The sequence below is a fragment of the Strix uralensis genome, chromosome 1 (genome assembly GCF_047716275.1).
Source record: "Strix uralensis isolate ZFMK-TIS-50842 chromosome 1, bStrUra1, whole genome shotgun sequence".
Taxonomy (NCBI): Eukaryota; Metazoa; Chordata; class Aves; order Strigiformes; family Strigidae; genus Strix; species Strix uralensis.
The window spans coordinates 44,280,067-44,304,370 of NC_133972.1; the positions used below are offsets into that span (position 1 = coordinate 44,280,067).

The 24,304-nt window shown below is 41.4% G+C and overlaps 1 protein-coding gene across 6 annotated transcripts in view; it reads right to left on the reverse strand.

Annotated features, from left to right (window-relative positions):
* The window catches only part of PPP1R9A (protein phosphatase 1 regulatory subunit 9A), a 157,159-nt gene that overhangs the window by 57,524 nt on the left and 75,331 nt on the right, over positions 1 to 24,304 (reverse strand). For all 6 annotated transcript variants that reach the window (XM_074864126.1, XM_074864161.1, XM_074864154.1 and 3 more), the window contains exons 3-5: positions 11,626 to 11,758; positions 11,006 to 11,126; positions 6,204 to 6,308 (exon numbers count right to left, since the gene is read on the reverse strand). In XM_074864126.1, the coding sequence (XP_074720227.1) occupies positions 6,204 to 6,308; positions 11,006 to 11,126; positions 11,626 to 11,758 (359 nt within the window). The remainder of the gene's footprint in view (positions 1 to 6,203; positions 6,309 to 11,005; positions 11,127 to 11,625; positions 11,759 to 24,304) is intronic.

Below are 24,304 nucleotides of genomic sequence, written 5' to 3' on the forward strand. Positions count from 1 at the left end.
AAAGAAGCAGAAAGTGCACCAAGCACACATGGCTTCTGAAGCAGACCTTTATGAAGTCCCAGCTCAGCAATCAGCATCTCAGAGCAAAGGGCTTTCCTTTCCTCTTTGTCTTCTCTCCTAGGCTCTGGCACTTGCATTCAAGGAAAAAGAAACAAACAAGGAAAGGAAGAACAAAACCATCACCCCCAGCCAGGAAAACGACAACATAATCCAGCTCTCTGAATCAGACATGGAGTGTGGTATCTTTTGCTTTTGGGTCCTGTCTCGCTACCCAGGACTGAGAAGCAATAGAAATCTCTCCTGCCTCTTCCACAACATGGATCTGCAGTATGGAGAATGCCTGCAAATGTTTAAAGGACACAGCTGTTTCATAGGATAAAAGCACAGGTAGGGAAGGTAAGAAGGAGCAGGAGAAAATCTGCACAGACAAGCGCACTGGAAGAAGAGAAGATGATTATCTAGGGGAAGGAGTCACAAAAATAAAGGGATGTTGTTCAGTTATTGTGAGCAAACGGCATTCCCACCAGGATATACTGCTGCTGGCTAGATCCTGCAGTTGACTTCATCTGTCCTCTATACTGGCTTAGTGCTTGCAATGACACGACTGTATAAATTACCTTTCCAGATGTTATGATGTTAAACAAAAATAACAGCAGATATGCAAATACTATTTTCTGAGATGGTGTATTTTCCAGAAGAAAATCAGCTCAAGACAGGGTGAGGAATTAGCTGAAGAAGCAATAAATGACGTATCAAGTTGGTGTTAATTAAGAAGTGAGTATTTTCACTTTTTGCCCTTTGACTGCTCCTTGTATAAGAGCTATCTAAAAGAAAAGTAAAAATTCTATTTTTGTCTGAAAGATTGCCTTTGCAGTCCAGTAAGAGATAAAGAAATTAGGCTGTGAACTGGGAGTGGGAATTGAGACAGAACCCTGCTTTGAATTAAAACCGTCCAGATAAGAAAAAACAAAAAATTGTAATAAATGATTCTTTATTAGAACAGAGAATAGTTAATAGTGGAAAGCCCCAGGGTTTGATAGCAGTTACATTACTATTGTTAGAACCTACTCTTCAATGATCAAGAAGATTAATTAAACATGGAAAAATTTGCTAACTAATTATTTAGATTCTTTATTAAGATGGAAAGACTTTGATGCACTTCAGCAGAATTTAATTAATCAAAAACTGGTAAACTCATTGGTAGGTTAGAATTAATACAATTAATTACTTTCAAGGGGGTGCAAATCATGAGAGACCAAACAGGTTTTGCACAGGTTCTGTATGGTTCCCTGAAAACTCAAGATCTGACTCAGAAAGCACCATGACAGCATCTGCTCAGTGCCTAGCAACAGTTTGGAAAGCTAAGAAAATGCTTAGTCACATTCATACAACAGGACACGGAAGGAGGACACGGAATTTAAAATTTGCCTCTCCAGTAAAGCACTGAATTTGGTTAAGTTTCTTAAAAGATACCTTTCAGAGGAAAACAATAATGACAAAAGCATACAAGCAGCATACAAAAGACTGGGATTTTCCAATGACTCTCTCATGCAAGACCCCTTCTACTTATCAATGCAGTTAGGACCATGTCCTCCTTTCCTGGGACCCTGCCTTTCCCAGAGCTCCATGGGCACGAATCTTTGTATCCAGCAAGGAAGAGAAGTGCAGTTCCCACTGAAAGCTCCCATATTTGTCCTAGAGAGACCAAGTAAGTATGGTAAAAGGACAGTTTTCTCTGTAAAAGAATTAGATTTTCTCTCTTGTGGGTGTGTTCAAGAAAAAAATAGAATTCCCTGGAAGCATACAACTCTCCAAGTGAGCTTTCTCTGGTGAAGACATTAGGATCCCCTAGCACCCTTTCATTACGATGAAGAACAGGTGGAAAGAGTGGGGTCACAGAGGCTCAGCATCACCCAAGCAACTTCAAAGAACTTCAGGTCTGCTACTCAGCAACATAGTCCATGAGGAGACTGCAAGTAAAATAACATAGAGAAGCTCCGTGACAGTATAGGATTCCCACTGTCAAGCTGCCTCCTTATCCTATCTTTTATGATTGTAGGCACCACTTGTAAACTTCCAAGTTGATGGATTACATCCTAAATGGGGTCAGAAGAAGCACAGAACAATTAGTGATATTAGTCTGGCGCTGCCCTCTGATTGATCCATTAATCTTAGAGCACAGGCGACACTCAACAAAATTGAAAAACAACATGCATTTCAAAGGAAAATCCCTCCTGTATATAATCAAATTCTGAAATCCACTAATATGAGATAGCAGTAACCTAAATAGTTAAGCAAAATTATAAAGTAGACTTGATAGTTACATCAATTGAAATAGCATTCATAGCTATATTTGCCAGATTAGGGTCACGAGAACACTAATTCTCATCCCTAAAAACAGAAGCTGATTGCCAGCTGGGATTATGAAAGAATTCTCTCTTTTTCCTTTGTCTCATAGGCTACCAGAGTACATCTGGTGTGTGCTGATTATCTTCCTATAAAACATTATAAAAAAGAATAATTGAATTTATTATCACTGGAGAAGCCAAATTGGTTGGCTGAATGACCTTCCATTATGGTATGACAACTCTTCTGAATAGTGCAATACTTCAAACAATGGATAAAATAATCATAGATGCTTATATCTGCTCTTCTTTCCCCCCTCTCACCCTCACCTAGAACAGTTCAAAAGGTAAAAGCCATGTCTTCATTTTCACGCATTCTTTACTGTGTCAGCTACAGACAGTCTGGATACATTTTTCTGGCAGAAACATTGCAAAAATCTATTCTAGGTCAATGACTTCCACTGTCAGGATCATTCAAAGTGTTCAGAAGGCTCAAAGGAGAAAAATAAATCACTAAGTATTGGTATTATGCAAGCTCCCTGAAGAGGTATTGACTGCATTTATTGCAAAGAATTAAGCAGTAGCTTTAATGTCATTCTGTTCATGAATGTCCTTTCTTTGCAATTGATCTCACATAATAAATCCTGCTACAAAAACTAGCATGCACTTCGACTAGATTAAGGACAAAACGATTGTGTGTATGTAATGCTGTGGGTTATACACGTGAAGTAATGCCAGTGAAGGGCGCACAAATCTCTGTGTGTACAGGACACCAGGCAGAAGTACGGTACACACAGTTTATGCTATGATCGTAAAGGTAACGATGCTTATTAAACCAGTTCTATAAAATCCATTAAACTGACACTATTAAATATCAGACATGCGAGTAAGTATGTATGTGATTTCTCCTGTGAAAGAAGGATTCATGAAGTTGCCTTGCATTGAATTAAGTGGGCTGTGCGACCATACATTGCCTACACACTTGTAGTTCATCTGGGACACCTGCTGCAGGAACAGAAGAAGGTATTTATACAGCAACAACCTTTTCCAATGCTCCTGCCTCCTGCAGTGATGTGGATCATTAATGGCAGCTGCCAAAGGAACTGTGTACTCAAGGGTCAGTAGCACTGCTCCCTGCACTGCCAACAGGCAGGAGCTGACGGCTGCAGGCAAGCCAGGGATTTTGCCCCAGAAGATCCTCTTATGTTGTCCCTAAGGTTCTGGAGCAATTCAGATGCAGAGGTGAGCACTGTCTGCCAAAGAGGGTGGAGATGAGTAATTTCTCCATTCCAGCTCCAACGTAAGTATAAGTGGGAAGGAGGATCTGTCAGAAAACAATTGTTCCCTCTATAAAACAAGCAGCAGGCAGGGCTCTTTTGTCATATAGCAAAACAGTCAGTAAGGTATAAATATGTCATTTTCTTTCATATCTAAATTAATCAATATTAGTTCTCACTTACTTTACAAGCAAATATTTAAACCTACCGTGAAGCCAAAATGTCAAGCATCCTGAAATCACTATCTCCAAAAACCAGCTTTCTGGAACCATTTCTGAGTTTGAACAGCTAAAAGCAATACAGCTCATCAGTGCCAACAAAGCATCAGACAACTCAACAGTCCAGGACCTGACCAGAAGCCAGGCAGGAGCCTGTGCCACACAATGCTCAGCCTACTCATCAAGTCTCGTTCCCAGCCTACCACAAACCAGGAAAAAAATCATGCATTTCTCAGCTGGCCTGCATAAAACAGAGGAGTAGTCTTTCTGAGTCTTTTTTCCATGAAGTTTTAAATGAAACAAATATAGGGATGGTTTCACCAAATTCTACCCATTTCTTTCCTCTAATTAGACTTACACATTAGTAAGATGCTGCTAACCACACAGTATGCCAGTGTGCACATAAAGACTTATATATGGTTTAATAATATTTTAATATTATTTTATATTATAATTCACATTATAATGTATTTTAAATTTTATTTTTAATTTAATATTATTTAACGATGTTTTTTAATCAGTTGTGACAGTAATGCACTGGATCATTTTTCCCATGAAAGCTCAATATCTTAAGGCTACTTACAAGGAAAAATGTAGAAGCTCACACATCTCTCCTTGATAAATGAGTCCTGTCAGAAGCCAATGAAACCAGTGCACAGGATACATAGTACACTTGACAATGTGAGCTCAACAACAGTGAAGAAATACTTTTCACATTGCACTATTTTGTGACAAAAGGGTCTCCACTGCAACCAGTCTGACTATAATTTACTTCCCAAAAGAAGATTCTGGGAGCATTCTGTGTGAAAATTGTTTCTTCCTTCTTCTAAACCCATTAATTTTCCATGGAAGCAAGTATTCTATTCTGTAACTTATGCAATAATAATTACACAAATTAAGCCTATTATAAATGTATATAATACATATGTTTTATGTGAGTTCTTTCTTCTTTTTTTTTTTTTGAGCTAAAACATCAAACACAAAACATACATAGCATTTGCTTTGTGTACCAAAACACAGGAAGACATTATTCTCTGTCATAAGCATTTTATGTTCAAAGGTCCCAACTCTGCAGAAAACCTAATAAAGTATATACCGATTTTTACAGTTAACTCAGCAGGAACACTCACAGCATGTGCGAGTCTTTGCAGAAATAGTACTGATGTAACTAAAACTCTAAATGTTACACAAAAATATATTGATCTGTAATTACAATTTCTAATAACCTTTTTCCTAAATAACCTCTTCCAAATAAAACCTTGATCAACCACCCCCAAGATTCTTTGCAGAATCCACATCCCAACATTATTCCTTAATGTCATGCGGGAACAGGTATGCAATTATAGTGGAAATGTGCATGCCAGCGTATAGCACCACCATCCGAGGGGGACTGCATATATTACCACCAGTAGTTTAGTCATGGTTCAAAAGAAGTCAGCCCTGAACTCATTAATTAAAGAATTCAGCTGTATTCCCTAGAGAGGATTTTGAGAGAGGACCAAAGGATGACTACGGAATGGCTGTTGCTTTGCAATATACTGAAGATATTTTTGGATTTATTTTGTAGAGTTAAATCTTTACTGAAATTAGTAAGCTATTAAACAGAAAAGCTATGTGACTGCATAGGTTTTTAAATGGCAAAACAGTTCATTTCTAGGGAAACACTGTTCTTACTAATTTACAAACATTTTACAGCCTTGTATTTACATTATTTCAGAATTTTACTTGCAGTATATGTGACATTTTCTAGCCTCTTCATTATTTTATGGACTTTTACAGGGATGGCTTTCAGTGAGCCACAGCATAGGAACAGAGAGAAACCCAGAGATGGTGAAGGAACTCAGGTAGCTCAGTGAATTAATACTGGGATGTTACTCTCCTCAGTTTGGTAGCTGTTAACACTACTGCATCCAGTACTCTCTTTTCCTCTGTGCTGACGTGGCATCTGTGAGCACCAGAGTGCTCACTACCTTACTCCTCTAACCCTGGGGCAGTAACATGGCCAATCTCCCCAGTGGAAGAGCAGGGAGGAGATCAGCAGCAGCACAGTTTCCATCTGACCAACATCCATGATCTTCATCATTCCAACTAATACAAACAGTTTGAGGTCCATGGAGATCTAAACCAGTGAAGAATAGTCTTCTACGTGCAATTTCAGCTTGTTTCAGTGGTCACATTCTGAAAATCTAAGCCAAAACAAAAATCTGTAATACTATAGAGCATCCCTGTCTTGGGATGAAGGCAGAGAGGACACAACAAGGCTGAAAAAATCTGAATCCACCTGGGCATACTGACACTCCTGTGAGAGAAGCCAGGTAATCTTAAGTATTCAATCACAATTTTTTTTCTTTCAAAATACTCACCTGACTTTCCCTTTGGTGTTTCTCAGAACAGTTGCAGCAAAATTTTGCGTAACACCAACCAGACTGATGCCATCAACTTCCACAATTTGGTCATTCACTTGGATCCTTTCAGGGGAAAAACACAAATATATAAATAACTATATGAATTCCTGGTGAATTTTCAGCAAAACTTAGCATAGAGAGATCTTTTTAGTTTGATTTTGAACAAGGGCTTAAAACAACTTAGTCATAAAATGAATGAGGTAAATATGAAAAATGCATCATTCCTTGCATGCAGACATCTCATAAATCCAGCTTCAAAGTTACCATTACAATTAATAACATCAATCAACCAGTCACTTTCCTTGTATATAAATACAGCAACACAAACACTGGAATTTGTCATATGACTTAAATTAAACAAGATACTTGAACAGTTCTTACATCATTTTTTCCTAAGCCAATCTTGAAAAACAGCATAAGACATAGCTCTGGTATTTCACACTAATGGAAAAAAAATGTGATATTTAACTAGAACAACCTGCTCATCTGTAGAGAAAAGAGCTTGTGCATCAGACTTAATTGTGACATACTCTCTTAAAATATTTCCTCTAACTTGCTCCAAAAAGATGAATTTCCAGTGTAAGTGTGATCTTGCTGCACACAATACTAAGACCTTGGGCTGTTTTAATGAGGACTCTCTTTGAAACCAAACACCTATTTGCAGTTGATACGCTGTTTGATGCAGGAAAAGTTAGGTGGAATAAAAAACATGCTTCTTTTATCTGAAGAAAGCACTGCTACAAAATCCCAAGACAAGCATTGAACTCATCTGGATTACAAATGCTTGGAAGGAGGACTGCTATACTAAAATGTCCTCTAGAAATGCACCAACTCCTATAGTTTCAAAAATTAAAAAAAAAAAACAAACCACATTCAGAACTAGTCAAAGGGAGAAATTTTCAAGTACTTACATGGATGCTACTGATTCAAACAATACAGTTTACAAAGGAACCAAGAAACAGCTGTGAAAAAATCCCATTTAAATTATATAAAAATACTTAAAGTATTAATATCTTAGATATCTTAGTGATAAGACTTCTTTGCAAACAACAGAGGCTTCAAAAGAGGGCTGCAGCATTCTAACTTGGGGCACTAATTTCTCTGTCAAGTCTGATGCAATGCTTTGCAGTTCCACATGTGTTCAAGCAGTATTTTCAGTTCTTGGGACTCCACTGATGAGCAAGGTCTATTCTTTGGCAACCTCACACCACTGAATGTGTTCTGGGCAGGATCTCCCTTCTGTATAGAAGAAACCTTGAAAAAATTAGCTTCACAACAGCCTATAAACTCCTATTTTGAAAATCCATTTTAATCTCAGAATTTTATTTCCATTTTCACTGAAGCATTTAATAAATACACCAACCACATTCATATTTATTGTATTTCAATATTGTAAAAATTAGTTATTATTTTTTTACTTTAGCAAACATGAGGTGCAGTCAGATGGTCACGGGAGTTCCCAGAAAAGAAGTTTATGAAGTTGGTACCCACTGAGTGGGAAGCTGTCACCCTCTTGGCTGAAAACTAAATGGTGGAAAAACAGATTCCTTTTTTGATGGCAGTATAGCTACAAAACTTCACTATGCAGTGGACTAGCAGTGTTCATACAGATACATAGTTATAGCATTTCAGGCGATGAAACGTCATGTTAGAGAACGTGGCTCTATCTTGATCTGCTGCAATTCAGTCTGATTCCATTTGTCCTTCAGGCATGTTTCGTATCTCCTTTCTTATTTGTACAGCTCCTAAATTAATTTCCGACTCTTATTTTCATGGCCATTGTTCTCCAAACCTCCTCTCCTTCTATACATACATTTATTTTAATTATATATAAACATACATATCAAACAACATACAATTAACATAATTGTTATTCAAATTATGTTACATGTAATTAAAAAAGAAGCTCCTGCCTGTTGCTGCCCAGACTAAAATACTCTCACCGTCCTGTTCTCCTGGCTGCCTTCCTCTTCCTCAGGCATCCCCTCTCCAGCCCCACTCCCACCGCAGCTCTGTACCTGTAGCCTAGCCCTAACCCCCCAGACAAGTCACCCTGGTCACCATCGAGACCAAAATATTCACAAAGCCATGTTCTCTGGGCAGCCTTCCCTTCAGAGCCCCTTCCAACAGGAGATCTAAGCTTTCTCTCTCTCTCAAACCTAATTTCAAACATGAATGAAAAATTAGGCTCAGATTGGCAAAACCCAGATTATAGATGTTTAACTGCTTTTATCATTAATGAAATTGGTAATTCTTCTGACAATTATTTCCTAATGCTCATGACTGAAATCTTTGCCTATGTGAAGTAGCACTCCAATGAAGTAGCAACTACAGAAATGAACCAACTAAAGTTGAACAAATTACTTGCATAATTACTGCTCTGTATGATGAACTGAAAAATTTAACCTGTGCAGAGACATTTAGAGTATTTTTCATGTTAAGAACTGTGTAATGTTTCAAAACTGTTGTTCCCAATGCTATCAAAATACTTTAAAATGTGAATGACCAATCATGACTATAAATTGAAAGAAGCAGCTATGAATTTATCCAGGAAAAGATTTTATTTCATACTCAGTCTAATGACTGATTTCCTATTTTACACACTATTAATAATCTCTCATTACTTATCAACATGCTTGCCTTTGGATTCATCTCGAAGCACCCTCCTTGGTTAAATACTGCCACACAATGCCTTTTGATATGACAAGTAAACACTATCTGTTTGTTTGCATCAACACGAATCAAGCCAGCAGTGCTCAATGACTGAGAAACCCCTTTGTAAGATTTTGGGTTTCCATGGGGGGCAAGTACTTTATATCATGATTTGGTGGGTCTTTCAATAAAAGATGGGAGTTATCCAACAGATATTCTAACATTTTAAACTGTAGTTTTAGAAGAGCTTGCTTGAAGATAGTTAAGAGTTTATTCAGAATATCTGATGGAATTGCTGAAATATAGTTTTGTTTTCTGTTAGGAGACTTTGTTTTGCTATCAATGTTAATGATTAACTAGGCTTTTTCCAAAGATGAAGTTAACAGGACCTTTTACAGTTGATGCACTTTATTACAGAATCCGGCTGCTCCTGACTGGGAGGATTGCGTTATCCCTTTCCCAAGTGAATGATCAGTCAGGCTCTCAAAGAGAGAATCAGAGGGCTATTTCTCAGCTGACTGAACATTCAGCCAGTTGAAGACCAGCACAAATATAAGAATGGGCAAAGAAAGATACTATTTTTCTCAGCTGACAAGCTCCTTTCAGATGCCATCTAGGGAAATGAAAGAAGAGACTTGTGATTGAACATTAACTTCTTGTAGCCCTCTCAAACATGTGAATAACAAGAGGAACAGAAAATATAGATCATCATAGAGCAGTAGTGAGCAACTCTGATTTTCAACCAGAGAATTTAATACAGAATGCCAGTAGTGAGCTTAACGCCTTCTGGCTGAGCTCAAGCATACCTTTCAGAAAAAAGTTCACTTAAATTTAAAGGAATGGATGAAGTCATGACATCTTGAGGTGTCAGCTTCCTCATTTCCCTTCATAATTTTTAAGCCTATGATAAATCAGTATTTCACCTTCAACCTGGTATTTTACTGCCAAGACCTGTAAAGATACCTGGAAGCTCGATCTGGAAGACAGTATGCTTCAGTATTTTCAGAGCAATGTTATCAAACTCAGCAAACCCCTGATATAAAAGCCCTCTGATTTAATTTGTGTAGGGCTTCCACAGCAGAACAACCTTTTGTCTGGCTGAAAAGTTATACGTGTTCATCAGTAAGGAACACGTTACTACAACAGAGTTTTTAGAAGACAGCATCAACTTTAGAGTTTATTCTTACTCCGCTTAGAGAACGCATATAAGTAGACTTAATTGATAATGTTATTAGGTAATATTTTATTTGCACGCAAACTTACAAAGGGTATGCACTGGGCAAAACAACAGATTATATGGGTCAGAAGATGTTTAGGAATTCTTATTAAGTGATTATGTAGTAGTGTTTTCTAACTTCTAACTTTAATGCCACCTGATTGTGGCAGGTATTGTATAATACACAGATAACACTGTCCCATATGATAGAAAATACTGTATGTTCAAAAGGAATTCTTTGAACTGCACATACCAAGTAAGCAATTCTAGAAGCAACCAGGTTTTATGTGAGCATTGTATAAGACTACAAACACTAATTCATTTCTTTAGTGGGCAAGATTTATGGTATAGCTTCCTATTCCAATTGATTAACGTAGCTTCAGTGCTGTAGGGTGAAAACTGAACTTTGAAGCAGAATAAGAAATACAGTAACAGCCTGTGTTAGTAAGCTTGAAAGGAGATGTATTTAATAAGAGTTTAACCATTCATATACACTAATTATCTTCCTAATCCAATGTTGATCAGAACTCTTTTTCATAAGTACTGATTGTTTAAAGCTGGTTTGAAGTCAAAAGAATACGTGGGAGCTCAACACCTTTAAAATCTAAACTACCTTCAAAAGTGATAGACAATTTGGAAACTCCAGCTTTACTCATGCTAAAAGAATCTGGGTTTTCAGTAGTCACTAACACACATCTTTGGCAAATCTGTTCTCCTTAAACTGGTATCTTCTCATAATTACATCAGGCATTTGAACCTTACCAATGAAGACTCTGAATTTTACAGCTTTGAGTTATCATGACATATATTAAGCAAACAACTCTTTCCTATGAAAATCATAATTCATAATAACTACTGCCAGGAAAATTTCCAAATACTGAGTCTAGTTTACCTGCCATCTCTTTCTGCTGCCCCACCTTCTGTTACTGTTTTGACAAATATTCCCAGTTTTTCAAGGCCTGCATCTGCTCCGACTCCCATTCCAATAATGCTTATGCCAAGTCCATCTTCATCTGTGAAAAAGGCAAGCAAAAGCAGAAACTTCTTACAATTGAATTACATAGTTATTTGGTAAATAAACATTTATGCTTTGGTTCCTCCTGGTTTTCCATGTCAGTAACATTAATATCCTTTTTCCTGATTTCCTTTAAAACACTTTATTATTCTATCATTTTAACTATACACAGAAAATACCACCTCCACTCTTGTATCACCTTCACCCTTATGAGAAGCTCAAAATAACAATCAAGATTTTTGCTCTTCTATCGGAGAATGCAATCATCGCATCAAACACTGTGTAAAATCCTGTGTTAATGGAGTGACACAAAACAGCTTCCTTAAAGAAATGAAGAAGTGCATGTCTCTGAACTGAACAATTCTTAAAATGCAAAAAGCCAAGGTGACTACAGCAGATTAATGGAAGTTCAAGACAGGCTCTGTAGGCATGTGTGGACTTCCTCAGACTTGTAGATCAGTGTCACAGAAACTGGAAATGGTTCACAGAGTCCATACCTTTTTCTAGTTCAACTGGGAAGAGCTCCAGCTTTTCCACACGCTTCTCGAGTTCATATTCAGCTGACGCAGCCACTGGGTCAACTTCATCATTTCTCCTGTCATAATCTTCATTGGAATATGTATTGAAAACCTGTGGAAACAAATCAAAAATCACTCGGCTGTCTACTCCAGAAAGATTGCCAACTCCATGAGAATAGCTACTGATTTTGTCCTGTGATGTTGCAGAGTTTGAAAAGGCTTTTAAAAGACAAATTTCTCCTATTTATTCAAATTTCCGGTTTTTAAATTTGTGCTTTTTCATTCAAATAAAGCACAAGTATGGCTGCAAAAGTCAAATATAAATGACTTGTATTGTTTGCAATTATCAATGCAAAAGGTGATCCTGAATGACTACGTTGGCCTATATATTTCAATATTTAAAACACATAATTCAATTTACTAAGAATGAACTATTAGTAAAGACTCACAGACATGAAAAAGCAAAATACATTGAAATGATGACCTGTATACAATCTCTGTTTCAGTCCCTATTCCTAATAAAGTTCCAGTTTGCTTTCATCTAATCAAAGCTAGACCTGAAGATTACTAATCTACATTTATGCCACCATTAGGGATTATGCTCCATATTATGTATTAACTTAATATTAGGAGAGCATTATACACAGCCATGGGTATTTTTTAACATAACCAGGTTTACAGCTTTATTTCAGCGCTAAAGCAGTAATTTAACATTGACTGCATTAATCTGGTTATATTATTTACACTACTTTCTATCATACTTTCTACATGAACATGGCCATCAATCAGGGATTTTTCTGACATTCAGTAACTTCAAACAGCCAGGGAAAGCACATTTTCACATTTCAGAGGTCAGTCTGTGTGGAGGTTTGAACTCAGCCAGCAGCCAGATGCCACATGGTCGGCCGTTCACCTCCCCCCTCCCCGGTGAAATAGGGGAGGGACAAAAAGAAGAGAATTTGTAGGCTGAATAAAAAGAATTTACTAAATATAACAAGAGGACAACAGTAACAATAGTGAGCCCAAAAAGAAATGGGTAAAATGCAGCAGTGGCTTATTGAGTGCGGCAACCACCCCCCCACAGCAACAATGACATCACATGGTATGAAATACTCCAATGAAAGTTAACTCCATCCTGGTCGAAACCAGGACAGCCTCCACCCCTTATTCCATACCATTGACGTTATGCTCAGGTTTTCAAATACATCTTCAGGAATCACCACCCCCTTTTTTCCCAGGTCTCTCAGATATCATTCCCTTGGTCTATGGGCCATACTTCCACAATGTCTGCTGAGTTCATTTAGTCCATAACTTTGGGTTCCATCTGTCATGACAGTCTATAAGGCTGCAGGAATGAGGCGGAGTTGGCTCAATCAGTGGAGCGGGAGGCTTTGGATGTGGTACAGGAATGTTGCAAGGCACAATTGCCATAACAGGGTTATTTGACAGTCCGGTTCACTGGTTATTCTCACCTAAAATCAAATCTCCCTGAGGCACACATCAGACTTCTCCATCCTTCTGCATTACCCACCAAGTGCACCCAGGTCCTTGGGCAAAAGTAATCCCACGCATGGGTTTACCTTTACCCAATGCAGGAGTAACCCAGACGGTCTTCCCCAACATATTCCTAATGCGCACTATGGGGGCTTTATCCCCATCCACGGTACGTAGGAGGTTTGACTGAGCAGGGCCAGCTTGCTTGCCAGATCCTCTGGTATTGACTAACCAGGTGGCTTTTGCTAAATGCACATCCCAGTGTTTGAAAGTTCCACCACCCATTGCTCTCAGTGTAGTTTTCAGCAATCCATTGTATCGCTCAATTTTCCCAGAGGCTGGTGCATGGTAGGAAATGTGATATATCCACTCAATGCTATGTTCTTTGGCCCAGGCGTCTATGAGGTTGTTTCAGAAATGTGTCCCATTATCTGACTCAATTCTTTCTGGCATGCCATGCCGCCATAAGACTTTCTCCTCAAGGCCTAAAATGGTGTTCCGGGCAGTGGCATGGGACACAGCATGAGTTTCCAACCAACCAGTGGCTGCTTCCACCATTGTAAGCACTTAGTGTTTGCCATGCCGAGTTTGTGGGAGCATGATATAATCAATCTGCCAGGCCTCCCCATATTTATATTTTGACTATCGTCCTCCATACCAAACGGGCTTTAACCCTTTGGCTTGCTTGATCATAGCACATGTCTCACATTCATGGATTACCTGTGCAATAACATCCATGGTTAAGTCCACCCCTCGGTCACAAGCCCATCTATATGTTGCACCTCTTCCCTGATGGTCTGAGGAGTCATGGGCCCAGCGAGCCATAAATTGTTCACCCTTATGTTGCCAGTCCAGATCTACTTCAGACACCTTGATCTTGGCAGACTGATCCACCTGTTGGTTGTTCTGATGTTCTTCAGTGGTCCGGCTCTTGGGTACATGAGTGTCTACATGGTGTACTTTCACAACCAGATTCTCTATTCGAGCAGCAATATCTTGCCATAATTCAGCAGCCCAGATGGGTTTGCCTCTGCGCTGCCAGTTGCTCCGTTTCCACTGCTGTCATCACCCCCACAGCACATTTGCCACCATCCATGAGTCAGTATAGAGGTAGTGCACTGGCCACTTTTTCTGCTCAGCGATATCCAAGGCCAGCTGGACGGCTTTCACCTCTGCGAACTGACTCGATTCACCTTCTCCTTCAGCAGCTTCAGCGACCAGTCGTGTGGGGCTCCATACAGCTGCTTTCCACCTTCGATGTCTTCCCACAATGCGACAGGACCCGTCGGTAAACAGGGCATATCGCTTCTCATTATCCAGTAGTTTAGTATATGGTGGGGCCTCTTCCGCACATGCTGCCTCTTCCTCTGGCGCCATTCCAAAATCTTTGCCTTCTGGCCAATCTGTAATCACTTCCAACATTCCCGGATGGCTGGGGCTCCCTATTCGAGCCCGTGGTGTGATTAATGCGACCCATTTACTCCACGTGGCATCAGTTGCATGGTGTGTAGAGGGGACACTCTCTTTGAACATCCAGCACAGCACTGGCAGTTGGGGAGCCAGGAGGAGCTGTGCTTCAGTCCCGATCACCTCTGAAGCAGCTTGGACCCCTTCATATGCTGCCAGTATATCCTTTTCAGTTGGAGTATAGTGTCTTCTGATCCTCTGTATCCCCGACTCCAAAACCCCAGGGGTCAACCCCGAGTCTCCCCTGGTGCTCTCTGCCAGAGACTCCAGGTAGGGCCATTCTTCCCGGCTGCAGTGTAGAGCACATTTTTAACATCTTGCCCTGTCCGAACTTGCCCAAGGGCTACTGCATGAACTATTTCCTGCTTAATTTGTTCAAAAGCCTGTCGCTGCTCCGGGCCCCATACAAAATCATTCTTTTTCTGAGTCACTTGATAGAGAGGGCTGACAATCTGACTGTAATTTGGAATATGCAGTCTCCAGAAACCCATAACACCCAAGAAAGCTTGTGTTCCCTTTCTGCTGGTTGGTGGGGACATAGCTGTTATTTTATTAATCACCTCCATTGGAATCTGACGATGTCCATCTTGCCATTTTACTCCTAAAAACTGGATCTCTTGTGCAGGTCCCTTGACTTTACTACGCTTTATGGCAAAACCGGCTCTCAGAAGGATTTGGATTATTTTCTCCCCTTTCTCAAAAACTTCTTCTGCTGTACTACCCCATATAATGATGTCATCAATGTACTGTAAATGTTCTGGGGCTTCACCTTGTTCCAGTGCAGTCTGGATCAGTCCATGGTAAATGGTGGGGCTGTGTTTCCACCCCTGGGGCAGTCAATTCCAGGTGTATTGGGCACCCCTCCAGGTAAAAGCAAACTGTGGCCTGCATTCTACTGCCAGAGGGATGGAGAAAAATGCATTGGCAATATCAATCACAGAATCATTTAGGTTGGAAAAGACCTTGAAGATCATCTAGTCCAACTGTTAACCTAGCACTGACAGATCCCAACTACACCATATCCCTCAGCGCTATGTCAACCCGACTCTTAAAACACCTCCAGGGATGGGGACTCCACCACCTCCCTGGGCAGCCCATTCCAATGCCTAACAACCCGTTCTGTAAAGAAATACTTCCTAATATCTAGTCTAAACCTTCCCTGGCGCAACTTGAGGCCTTTACCTTTTGTCCTATCGCTTATTACTTGGTTAAAGAGACTCATCCCCAGCTCTCTGCAACCTCCTTTCAGGTAGTTGTAGAGGGCGATGAGGTCTCCCCTCAGCCTCCTCTTCTCCAGACTAAACAACCCCAGTTCCCTCAGCCGCTCCTCGTACGACATGTGCTCCAGACCCTTCACCAGCTTCGTTGCCCTTCTCTGGACACGCTCGAGTAATTCAATGTCCTTTTTGTAGTGAGGGGCCCAAAACTGAACACAGGAATCGAGGTGCGGCCTCACCAGTGCCCAGTACAGGGGTAAGATCACTTCCCTGTCCCTGCTGGCCACGCTATTTCTGATGCAAGCCAGGATACCATTGGCCTTCTTGGCCACCTGGGCACACTGCTGGCTCATGTTCAGGCAGCTGTCAATCAACACCCCCAGGTCCCTCTCTGACTGGCAGCTCTCCAGCCACTCCTCCCCAAGCCTGTAGCGCTGCTGGGGGTTGTTGTGGCTGAAGTGCAGCACCCGGCATTTGGCCTTATTGAAACTCCTACAGTTGGCCTTAGCCCATCGCTCCAGCCTGTCCAGGTCTCTCTGCAGACCCTCCCTACCCTCGAGCAGACCAACACTCCCACCCAACTTGGTGTCATCTGCAAACTTACTGAGGGTGCACTCGATCCCCTCGTCCAGATCATCAATAAAGATGTTAAACAGGAGTGGCCCCAAAACCGAGCCCTGGGGGACACCACTCGTGACCGGCCGCCAACTGGATTTAACTCCGTTCACCACAACTCTTTGGGCCCGGCCATCCAGCCAGTTTTTACCCAGCAAAGTGTGCGATCATCCAAGCCTCGAGCAGCCAGTTTTACCAGGAGAATGCTGTGGGAAACGGTGTCAAAGGCCTTACTAAAGTCAAGGTAAACTACATCCACAGCCACTCCCTCATCCAATAAGCAGGTCACCCTGTCATAGAATCATGGCATACCACTTGGCCACCTTCAACTCTAGTTCATATTGAAGTTCTAACGTGTCTGGCACGGCAGCACTCAGCGGTGGCGTGACTTCATTCAGGCCACGACAGTCCACTGTCAATCTCCACTCTCCATTAGACTTTCGCACTGGCCCTATGGGGCTGTTAAAAGGGGAGCGTGTCTTGCTGATGACTCCTTGGCTCTCTAGCTGATGAATCAGTTTATGGATAGGGATTAGAGAGTCTCGGTTGGTGTGATATTGCCATTGGTGCACGGTTGTAGTAGCAGTTGGCACCCGTTGTTCTTCAACCCTCAGCAATCCCACAACAGAAAGATCCTCTGATAGACCAGGTAAACAGACAGCTGTTTAATTCCTTCTGTTTCCAAGGCAGCTATATCAAAAGCACACTGATACCCTTTTGGGTCCTTAAAATGCCCTCTTCTGAGATAATCTATGCCAAGAATACATGGAGTGTCTGGGCCAGTCACAACGTGGTGTTTTTCCCACTCTTTTCCACTTAGGCTCACCTCAGCCTCCAACACAGTCAGCTGTTGAGACCCCCCTGTCACTCCTGAAATACAAATGGGTTCTGCTCCTTTAAAATTTGATGGCATTAGGGTGCATTGCGTACCAGTGTCCACTAGAGCCTTATACTGCTGGGGGTCAGATGTGCCAGGCCATCGAATCCACACAGTCCAGTAAACTCAGTTGTCCCTGTCCTCCACCTGGCTGGAGGCAGGGCCCCTCTAATGTTGGTCATAATACCCGCTAATGACAAATGGGTTAGTGTGGTGTGCACAGGTTTCAGCCTCATCTTGATCACTCACTTCTTGTGAATACAAGTCAGAAGTTCTTCTCATAGGATCATGAGCAAAGTCGACCTTTCTGCTCCGTTTGGGCACTTGATTACTGGAAACTGGAGCAGCATTTCTCCTGAAAGGACATGTTCTGTACTTGTTCTTCCTTCCAGCTCACATACCTGCTTTTCTAGGAGGTAGGTAGGTTTTCCATCCCATTTCTTCATGTCTTCTCCACAGTCATGCAGACAATGCTGCAGCTTCCCCCGTGGTGTGTACCGCTTCTCTCGAGTAGAGAAACGACTGCTCCTAATAGCCAAGATTCTGGTCCATGCAGGTGGGGAGTAGGACATGTTCTCTTTAAGTTGCTGGACATCTTGAGATAATTTGTTCACAGCCGCGATGATAGGGAAAAAGACACTTTCTTCATATTGTCATAGTCGGCGAACCAGTTCATTCACTGTTGGTCCCTCTTCATCTTTCCAGTCCATTAGTGCTAATGCACTGGCATATGATGAGGGTGTGCTCCGTACAAAAGTCCTCCACATGGGCCTGGTGCATCGGACCTCATCTGGATCTGTGGGGAGCTGTGCATTATCTGGGTCATAGTAAACTGCCTCCCGCATAGCTAGCTCCCTCAAGTATTGAATGCCTATTTCCATAGTGGTCCACTTACTTGGTTGGCATGTAAAGTCGTCCTTGAAGGGATACCTCTCCCTCACACTTGACAAAAGTCGCTTCCAGAGACTAAGATTTTGTGTGTCCTTTCCAATGGCTTTGTCAATGTCCCCTTCCCTAGACAGGGATCCCAGCTGCCTCGCCTCTCTGCCCTCTAGTTCCATGCTACTGGCCCCGCTATCCCAGCACCGGAGCAGCCGGGTAACGAGTTGCTCATCTGGATGGTGGCTGTAATCTTTTCTTATGTCTCGCAACTCACTCAAGGACAAGGATTGGGTGACTATCACTGGCTCTGCCTCTTCCTTTTCTCGTGATGGGGCTGGTTCATCATCACCCTGTACACTGTGAGGGGATTTTCTTATATATTTCTTCTTCTGTATGGGCGCAACTAACACTGTCATGGGTTGGTTCTCTGGTTCAGCTGCAGCGCCTGTCCTCGGGCTTGTAGTGGCTGCAGTTTCTGCTACTTGGTTACCAGGTGCAGAGCTCTTCTCTTCCTCTTGAGGGTGCTGAACAGTGTTTAATAGCACCCGGTAAGCGTGGACTATGCCCCAGCATGTTGCAGTGAGCTGTGCCTCTCTGGAATTACCCGGGTGACAACATACTTTTTCCATACATTCCACTAGTTCTTCAGGATTCTGCACCTGTGCAAGAGTGAAGTTCCAATACACTGGAGGTGCCCACCGTTCTAAGTACTTGCCCATTCCACTCCACACCCCCAGCCACTCATAATTCCCCAACCTTGGGGTAGGTTTCCAAGTGATACTCTTAAATAGTTGCTTAACCATAAACAAAACCAGAACCACATTCAGGAACACACTAGCTCCTAACAGCACAGCAACCATGTTTAGGTCAACATTCCAAAGATATCTGAACTCCCCAAATTTCTCAAACACAACTGTAAATAGCCCCAGGACCGATGACTGCATGCTATCATAGATGAGCATCACATAGTACAACAGAAACAGAATCTCAACCCAACTCTCACAGAAGGTGAGGAACAGCATGGGAAACACGTATTGCAAATGAGGTGATAAGATCTTAAGGAGCCAAGCAATCCACATTTTACCCGTTTTGTTGTTATCTCAAACAAAAAACCTCAGTGCTCCACATTGGGCGCCAAAAACTGTGGAGGTTTGAACTCAGCCGGCAGCCAGACGCCACGTGGCCGGCCACTCACCTCCACTCTCCCTGGTGAAATAGGGGAGGGACAAAAAGAAGAGAATTCGTAGGTTGAATAAAAAGAAAGAATTTACTAAATAATGCAGCAGTGGCTTACCAAGCACGGCGACCGCCCCACCCCCCCAACAACACAACCCGACGAGCAAACAGCGTGAGCCCAAGCCCGAGCGAGACCCCGCCCCACCTAAATCCCTGGGAATGACATCACATGGTATGAAATACTCCAATGAAAGTTAACTCCATCCTGGTCGAAACCAGGACAGTCTGCCAGCTTAATTCACATAACTGTCCATATTTGGCAACAATGAAAGAATATGCATTATCAGTGGTAATAATTTTACCGAACTTCAGTCCCATGCATGTTCATTACTTTAAAAAAAAGGAAAACAATTTTCCATATCTCCTCTTCCTCTTTTACAGGCACCCTACAGAAGATACAATTTTGTAGCCATGGTTTTCTACATCACTGTTTCTCTTACAACAGAAAACACTTCACCATGCTATGTTGCTACACGTATATTCAGGTCTCAAGAAGCCTGCTCTCTCACAGCCTTGCTTGGAGGCTCCTTAGTGACTGCCCCTGGAGCAAGCATGCCAGCTCGCTGCCCTGTGCAATGCTAGGAGCCGGGCTCATTGCCACCTGAGGTTTCACCTGCCCAAAAAGCTGTTAGTGCAGATTAATTTATTTTAAATAGGAAATATATTAAAATTGCAATACAAAAATACTAGTCAATACTATTTTAAGCATGGTAATTGTGTATGGCTACCACAAAGCTACTGCAAAAAACCTCCCAGCTTTATATAAAGTAGTGGTTGAAACAGAAAAGACGTTAGTCACTCTATGGAAATTTTAACTCCTGTATTTTACATCAATGTGAAACAATTAATAAGTTGACCCTTCAAGAAGACTGAGATGATAAAAGTTTTACCAGAATCCACAAACTTATCTCACATTGATTTTTAGTGATATTGATGCAAGAAAAAGCCTGTTTTAAGTAAATCATGTTCCTAAGAAGCCTTCATAAATATATCCAAAAGCTAAGTAAAATAAGTCACATACTAAAAACTCTCCAATGCTGCTGAACATTTTATGCTGCTTTAGTATGTATAAGATTGGACGGAAGACACTGATGCAAAAATAAGCATAACGAAGTGTAACAATTTATTTGGTCTAAAATAACCTGCAAAATCTATGTGCAAGTTCTGGCCATGCAACACAGAAATGGAGAAACCATGCAAACAGCCAACTCCTTCAAAATATAAGCAATCACTTTCAGGTCCTTCCCTGAGCTTCTGTTTGTGAGGCAATAACTTCATCTGCATCAGGTATTTTGTAAAGGCCTTGAAAAATGTACTAATTTTTGCTCCTGTTGTTAACCCCATTGGGTGTTTGAACTCCCAGTTAAAATGGAAAACAAAAAAGAGTGTGTCCACACTTGCTTAACAGCCTGTCAGACTAGTTCTGAAAAGTCTTTTGTTACTCCATGTCTTTACAGACCTCTTTTACACAAGATAAAGCTTTTTTCATGTTATGTACCCCTGTCTGCTGCTTCTCAAAACACTTGAAGACAGGGAGAATGATGAACATGGTTTTCTGTGTAGGCTGTATCAAGCTAGTAAACAACCCCAGATCTAATGGTGCTAGCCTGTTATGTAGTGAAAAAGAAGCAGGTGTGGGACAGAAGGCCGTGCCATTTATCTTTTGATGGAGATGTACAACTCACAGCAACCATCTCTACCCTGACACAAGAAGAGATCAAACCAGTCAGAAGAGCCCACCCAACAGCAACGAAAGGACCTGCTGCAGGCTGGTGAGTAACTGCCCCTGGCAGCTTCCCTTCTCTGTGATTTGCTGTCAAAGGTGACTATGTCCACTAAGGGTTCCATATCCAAATCCAACCTCTTTCCCTTTTGTTCAACAACTGGCATTAGTATATTGTGGCAGCAGTTTCAGATTTGTTGCAAAGTCACTGGATATGCTTCAGGATAATTTTCTTTCAAAGCATCAAATCATATATTGAGTTCTTGTTTGGGATGGTCTTTCTTGAACCACATTAGACAGAAGAGAAGGCTTCTTGGATCCTGCTCACTCTTTTGGAATATTTAGATTTGCACATAAGAAGAGGACTAAACATACTGCTGCTGGTGAATACAGTTATCATTGTATCTCCAAATATATCACGCCACTCTTACCTAGTACCTTACCTAAACATTCAATCTGAGACTGTAGGATCACTGATAGCATCAAGGTAAATGTTTCCTACCTGGCATTAACTCACTGCCTTTTGCACATTGGTTATATGATCTTGCCCACTGCCTTCAACATGCATTTTGACTAGAGGAAGGAGGATATTCTTGTATGTCATTTACCTCATTTTGCACAATCACATTTAATGATTGACTGATTCTATTAAAGGAATCTCTGGGTGTTAAGATGTAGAAAAGAAAATTTGTGCTTGGAAATTTTCTGTCTTTGTGAAACAGTCTACCCACCATAGTAACGAACTGCTTGCTCAGTACAGTCATGAAAACTGTCACTCAAGATTTTACTTTGCTAAAAATAAAATAAGCAGTTATAACATTTTCCTCAAAGTGTGCTTAACTTGATTTAAGCAGACCTACTTCACCACGTCTGTTGCCGCTGTGTTTCCTACAGTGTGTGTGGGATTTCAGACTCATGGGAATTCTCCCATTCCCTGTGATTTAACAGATTTGGTTTTGCCATCACACCGGCCAAGTACTCACTACAATAAAGTCTACTGAGCCATTACTTAAAGAAAGCTCTTCTTCAGGAAAATCCAATATGACATCTTAATCTCTGGTTGTATCTCTCCAAGTATTTAGGAAAAAAAAAAAGTCTCCATGGAATTCACCTGTGATGTTTACTAGGATTTACAACAGCACTTGTAATCCAGCAATAGCAGAAATAAAAAGCCATCAACAGTGGTAACAACCCAATGAATTCCAATGCTGAATGCGTATGTCAAAACAAACCCCAAAGAACTGATGGGCTCACTCCAACACTGCTGTTAACAGAATGTACTTCTGTCTTCTCTAAAGTGAAAGAAAAAGGGTCATCAGTGATTCATCCAGCACCAAAATAATGACAAACTGTATGATCAAAGAAGCAGGTATTATTGTTAGGCACCCTGGGTGGCACCCCCAGAGAAATCATATACACACATACATGACTACTTGATTCTCTTCCAGAGAGCAGTGACAGAGCACAATCTAGAAAAGACATGTCACTAACTATAAAAATATGTTGCAGACTCTAATTCAGAAAAAAAAACATTTTGGTTCTAATACTTCATTTTATGAATAAGACCAGAAAGATGGAAAATGATTATTCTTGGAAGAAGGAAAAGTTTTCTAAGTTTGGGGCATTTTCTCATAGCTCTCTACTACAAAGAGTCTTTACATAATTTTGCTGGCAGTAATCAGCAGGTAGTGACAACTTTTTTCTTTTTTTTTTAAGGAAGTCAACATGGAGATGAACTGCGAAGAATCATATGGGCTATCATCCCCATGGGCTAGCCAGCTTGGTGCTACGTTAACCATGTTATTAGTGTTGCATACTATAAACTCTGGAACATAAAAACTGTCTCATCTGATGTGTTTAAGAAAGTCCCAAACATACTGAGTATACACTGGATATGCCTATACTGTCTTTGCAAGTTGTGCTAAGGAACAAGACCTGATCCCAGGTTCAGCTGCTGCTGACTGCCTTTCTGTCCACGCTTTTTACCCATCCAATGACTGGTGGCCACCAAAGAGAAAGAACCGTGCAAGAACTGTGTATTGGTGGACGGCACCTTGTTGCAGTAGCTGTTCTACCACACATTCAGTTACTCCGGTCTAACACATGTATAAATAGTCTCTCTTATGCACGATTCTTGACTACACCAGGGGCCACAGCCAACATATGCTGGTGATCACTGTGCAATAGCAATTATGAAACCATGCTTTCTACCCACTATTGCTATGCTGTCATAATGCCTGCTCCTCATGCCTCTGTTCAGAAGTCAAAACCAGCACCTAAGATTCAACCTAGCCACCTGCATGAGATGGATCACCATCATCATCACAGGAAAGCAGTGCTGCAAAAAATGGCACAAACACGTGAACATTTGCCAGCAAGTTATGCCTCTGGTACCCACTCTGGGGAGGGGAGTAGGCATCACAGCCACTACCTCACCATAATGATAGGGTAGCTGCCAATTTCTTCAGAGCAGTTTTACAATCATCTCTTGTTTTAAATATACTAAACTGGACTGCTGGGCCTCCTCCACTAAGGATGGAAAATTCTCTTGTGAGAAGTGAGGAAGAGCCACAAGAACGCTACAGGAAGAATGAGACTTGTTCATGGATGTGACACTGACCTACAGTGTTGTACTTGAAGCACAAGCAGTGGTGAGGAGTACTCCTGCACTGCACCCTGCAAGGGCAAGAGGCAGGCACAGCACTGAGGATAACCTCTCTGGCTGTGCTCAAGAAGCTAAATGAGAGAAAACTCAATCACAGTTTGACCATTCATTATCTTCTGCTTGAAAGTCTCTCTACAGCACAGCTTCAGGGAGGACAGGAAGCTCTGACAACGTTTGAAATAGGTGACTTACCTTCTTTTTTAAAAAGTCTTTTCTCTGTGATGTGGTCGCTTTGTCACAGGCAAAGGGAGTGAGTCAGTGAGGAGGAGCCACCACAAGCTTCCTCCAGCTTTCCTGGCTTCGCGCTCCCCTAAAGCCTGCGTGGGCATCAGCTGTCACTAACTCTTCAGCAGGGAAGCACCAAGGAGACAAATCTTCCCAAGAAGCAATTGCAGGGATGAGACACAGATGGGAATTAGACAGTTGCAATATTGAAGGAAACGGATTGTCTAACACCAAAACCAAGCCTGGGGTTTCCCTCA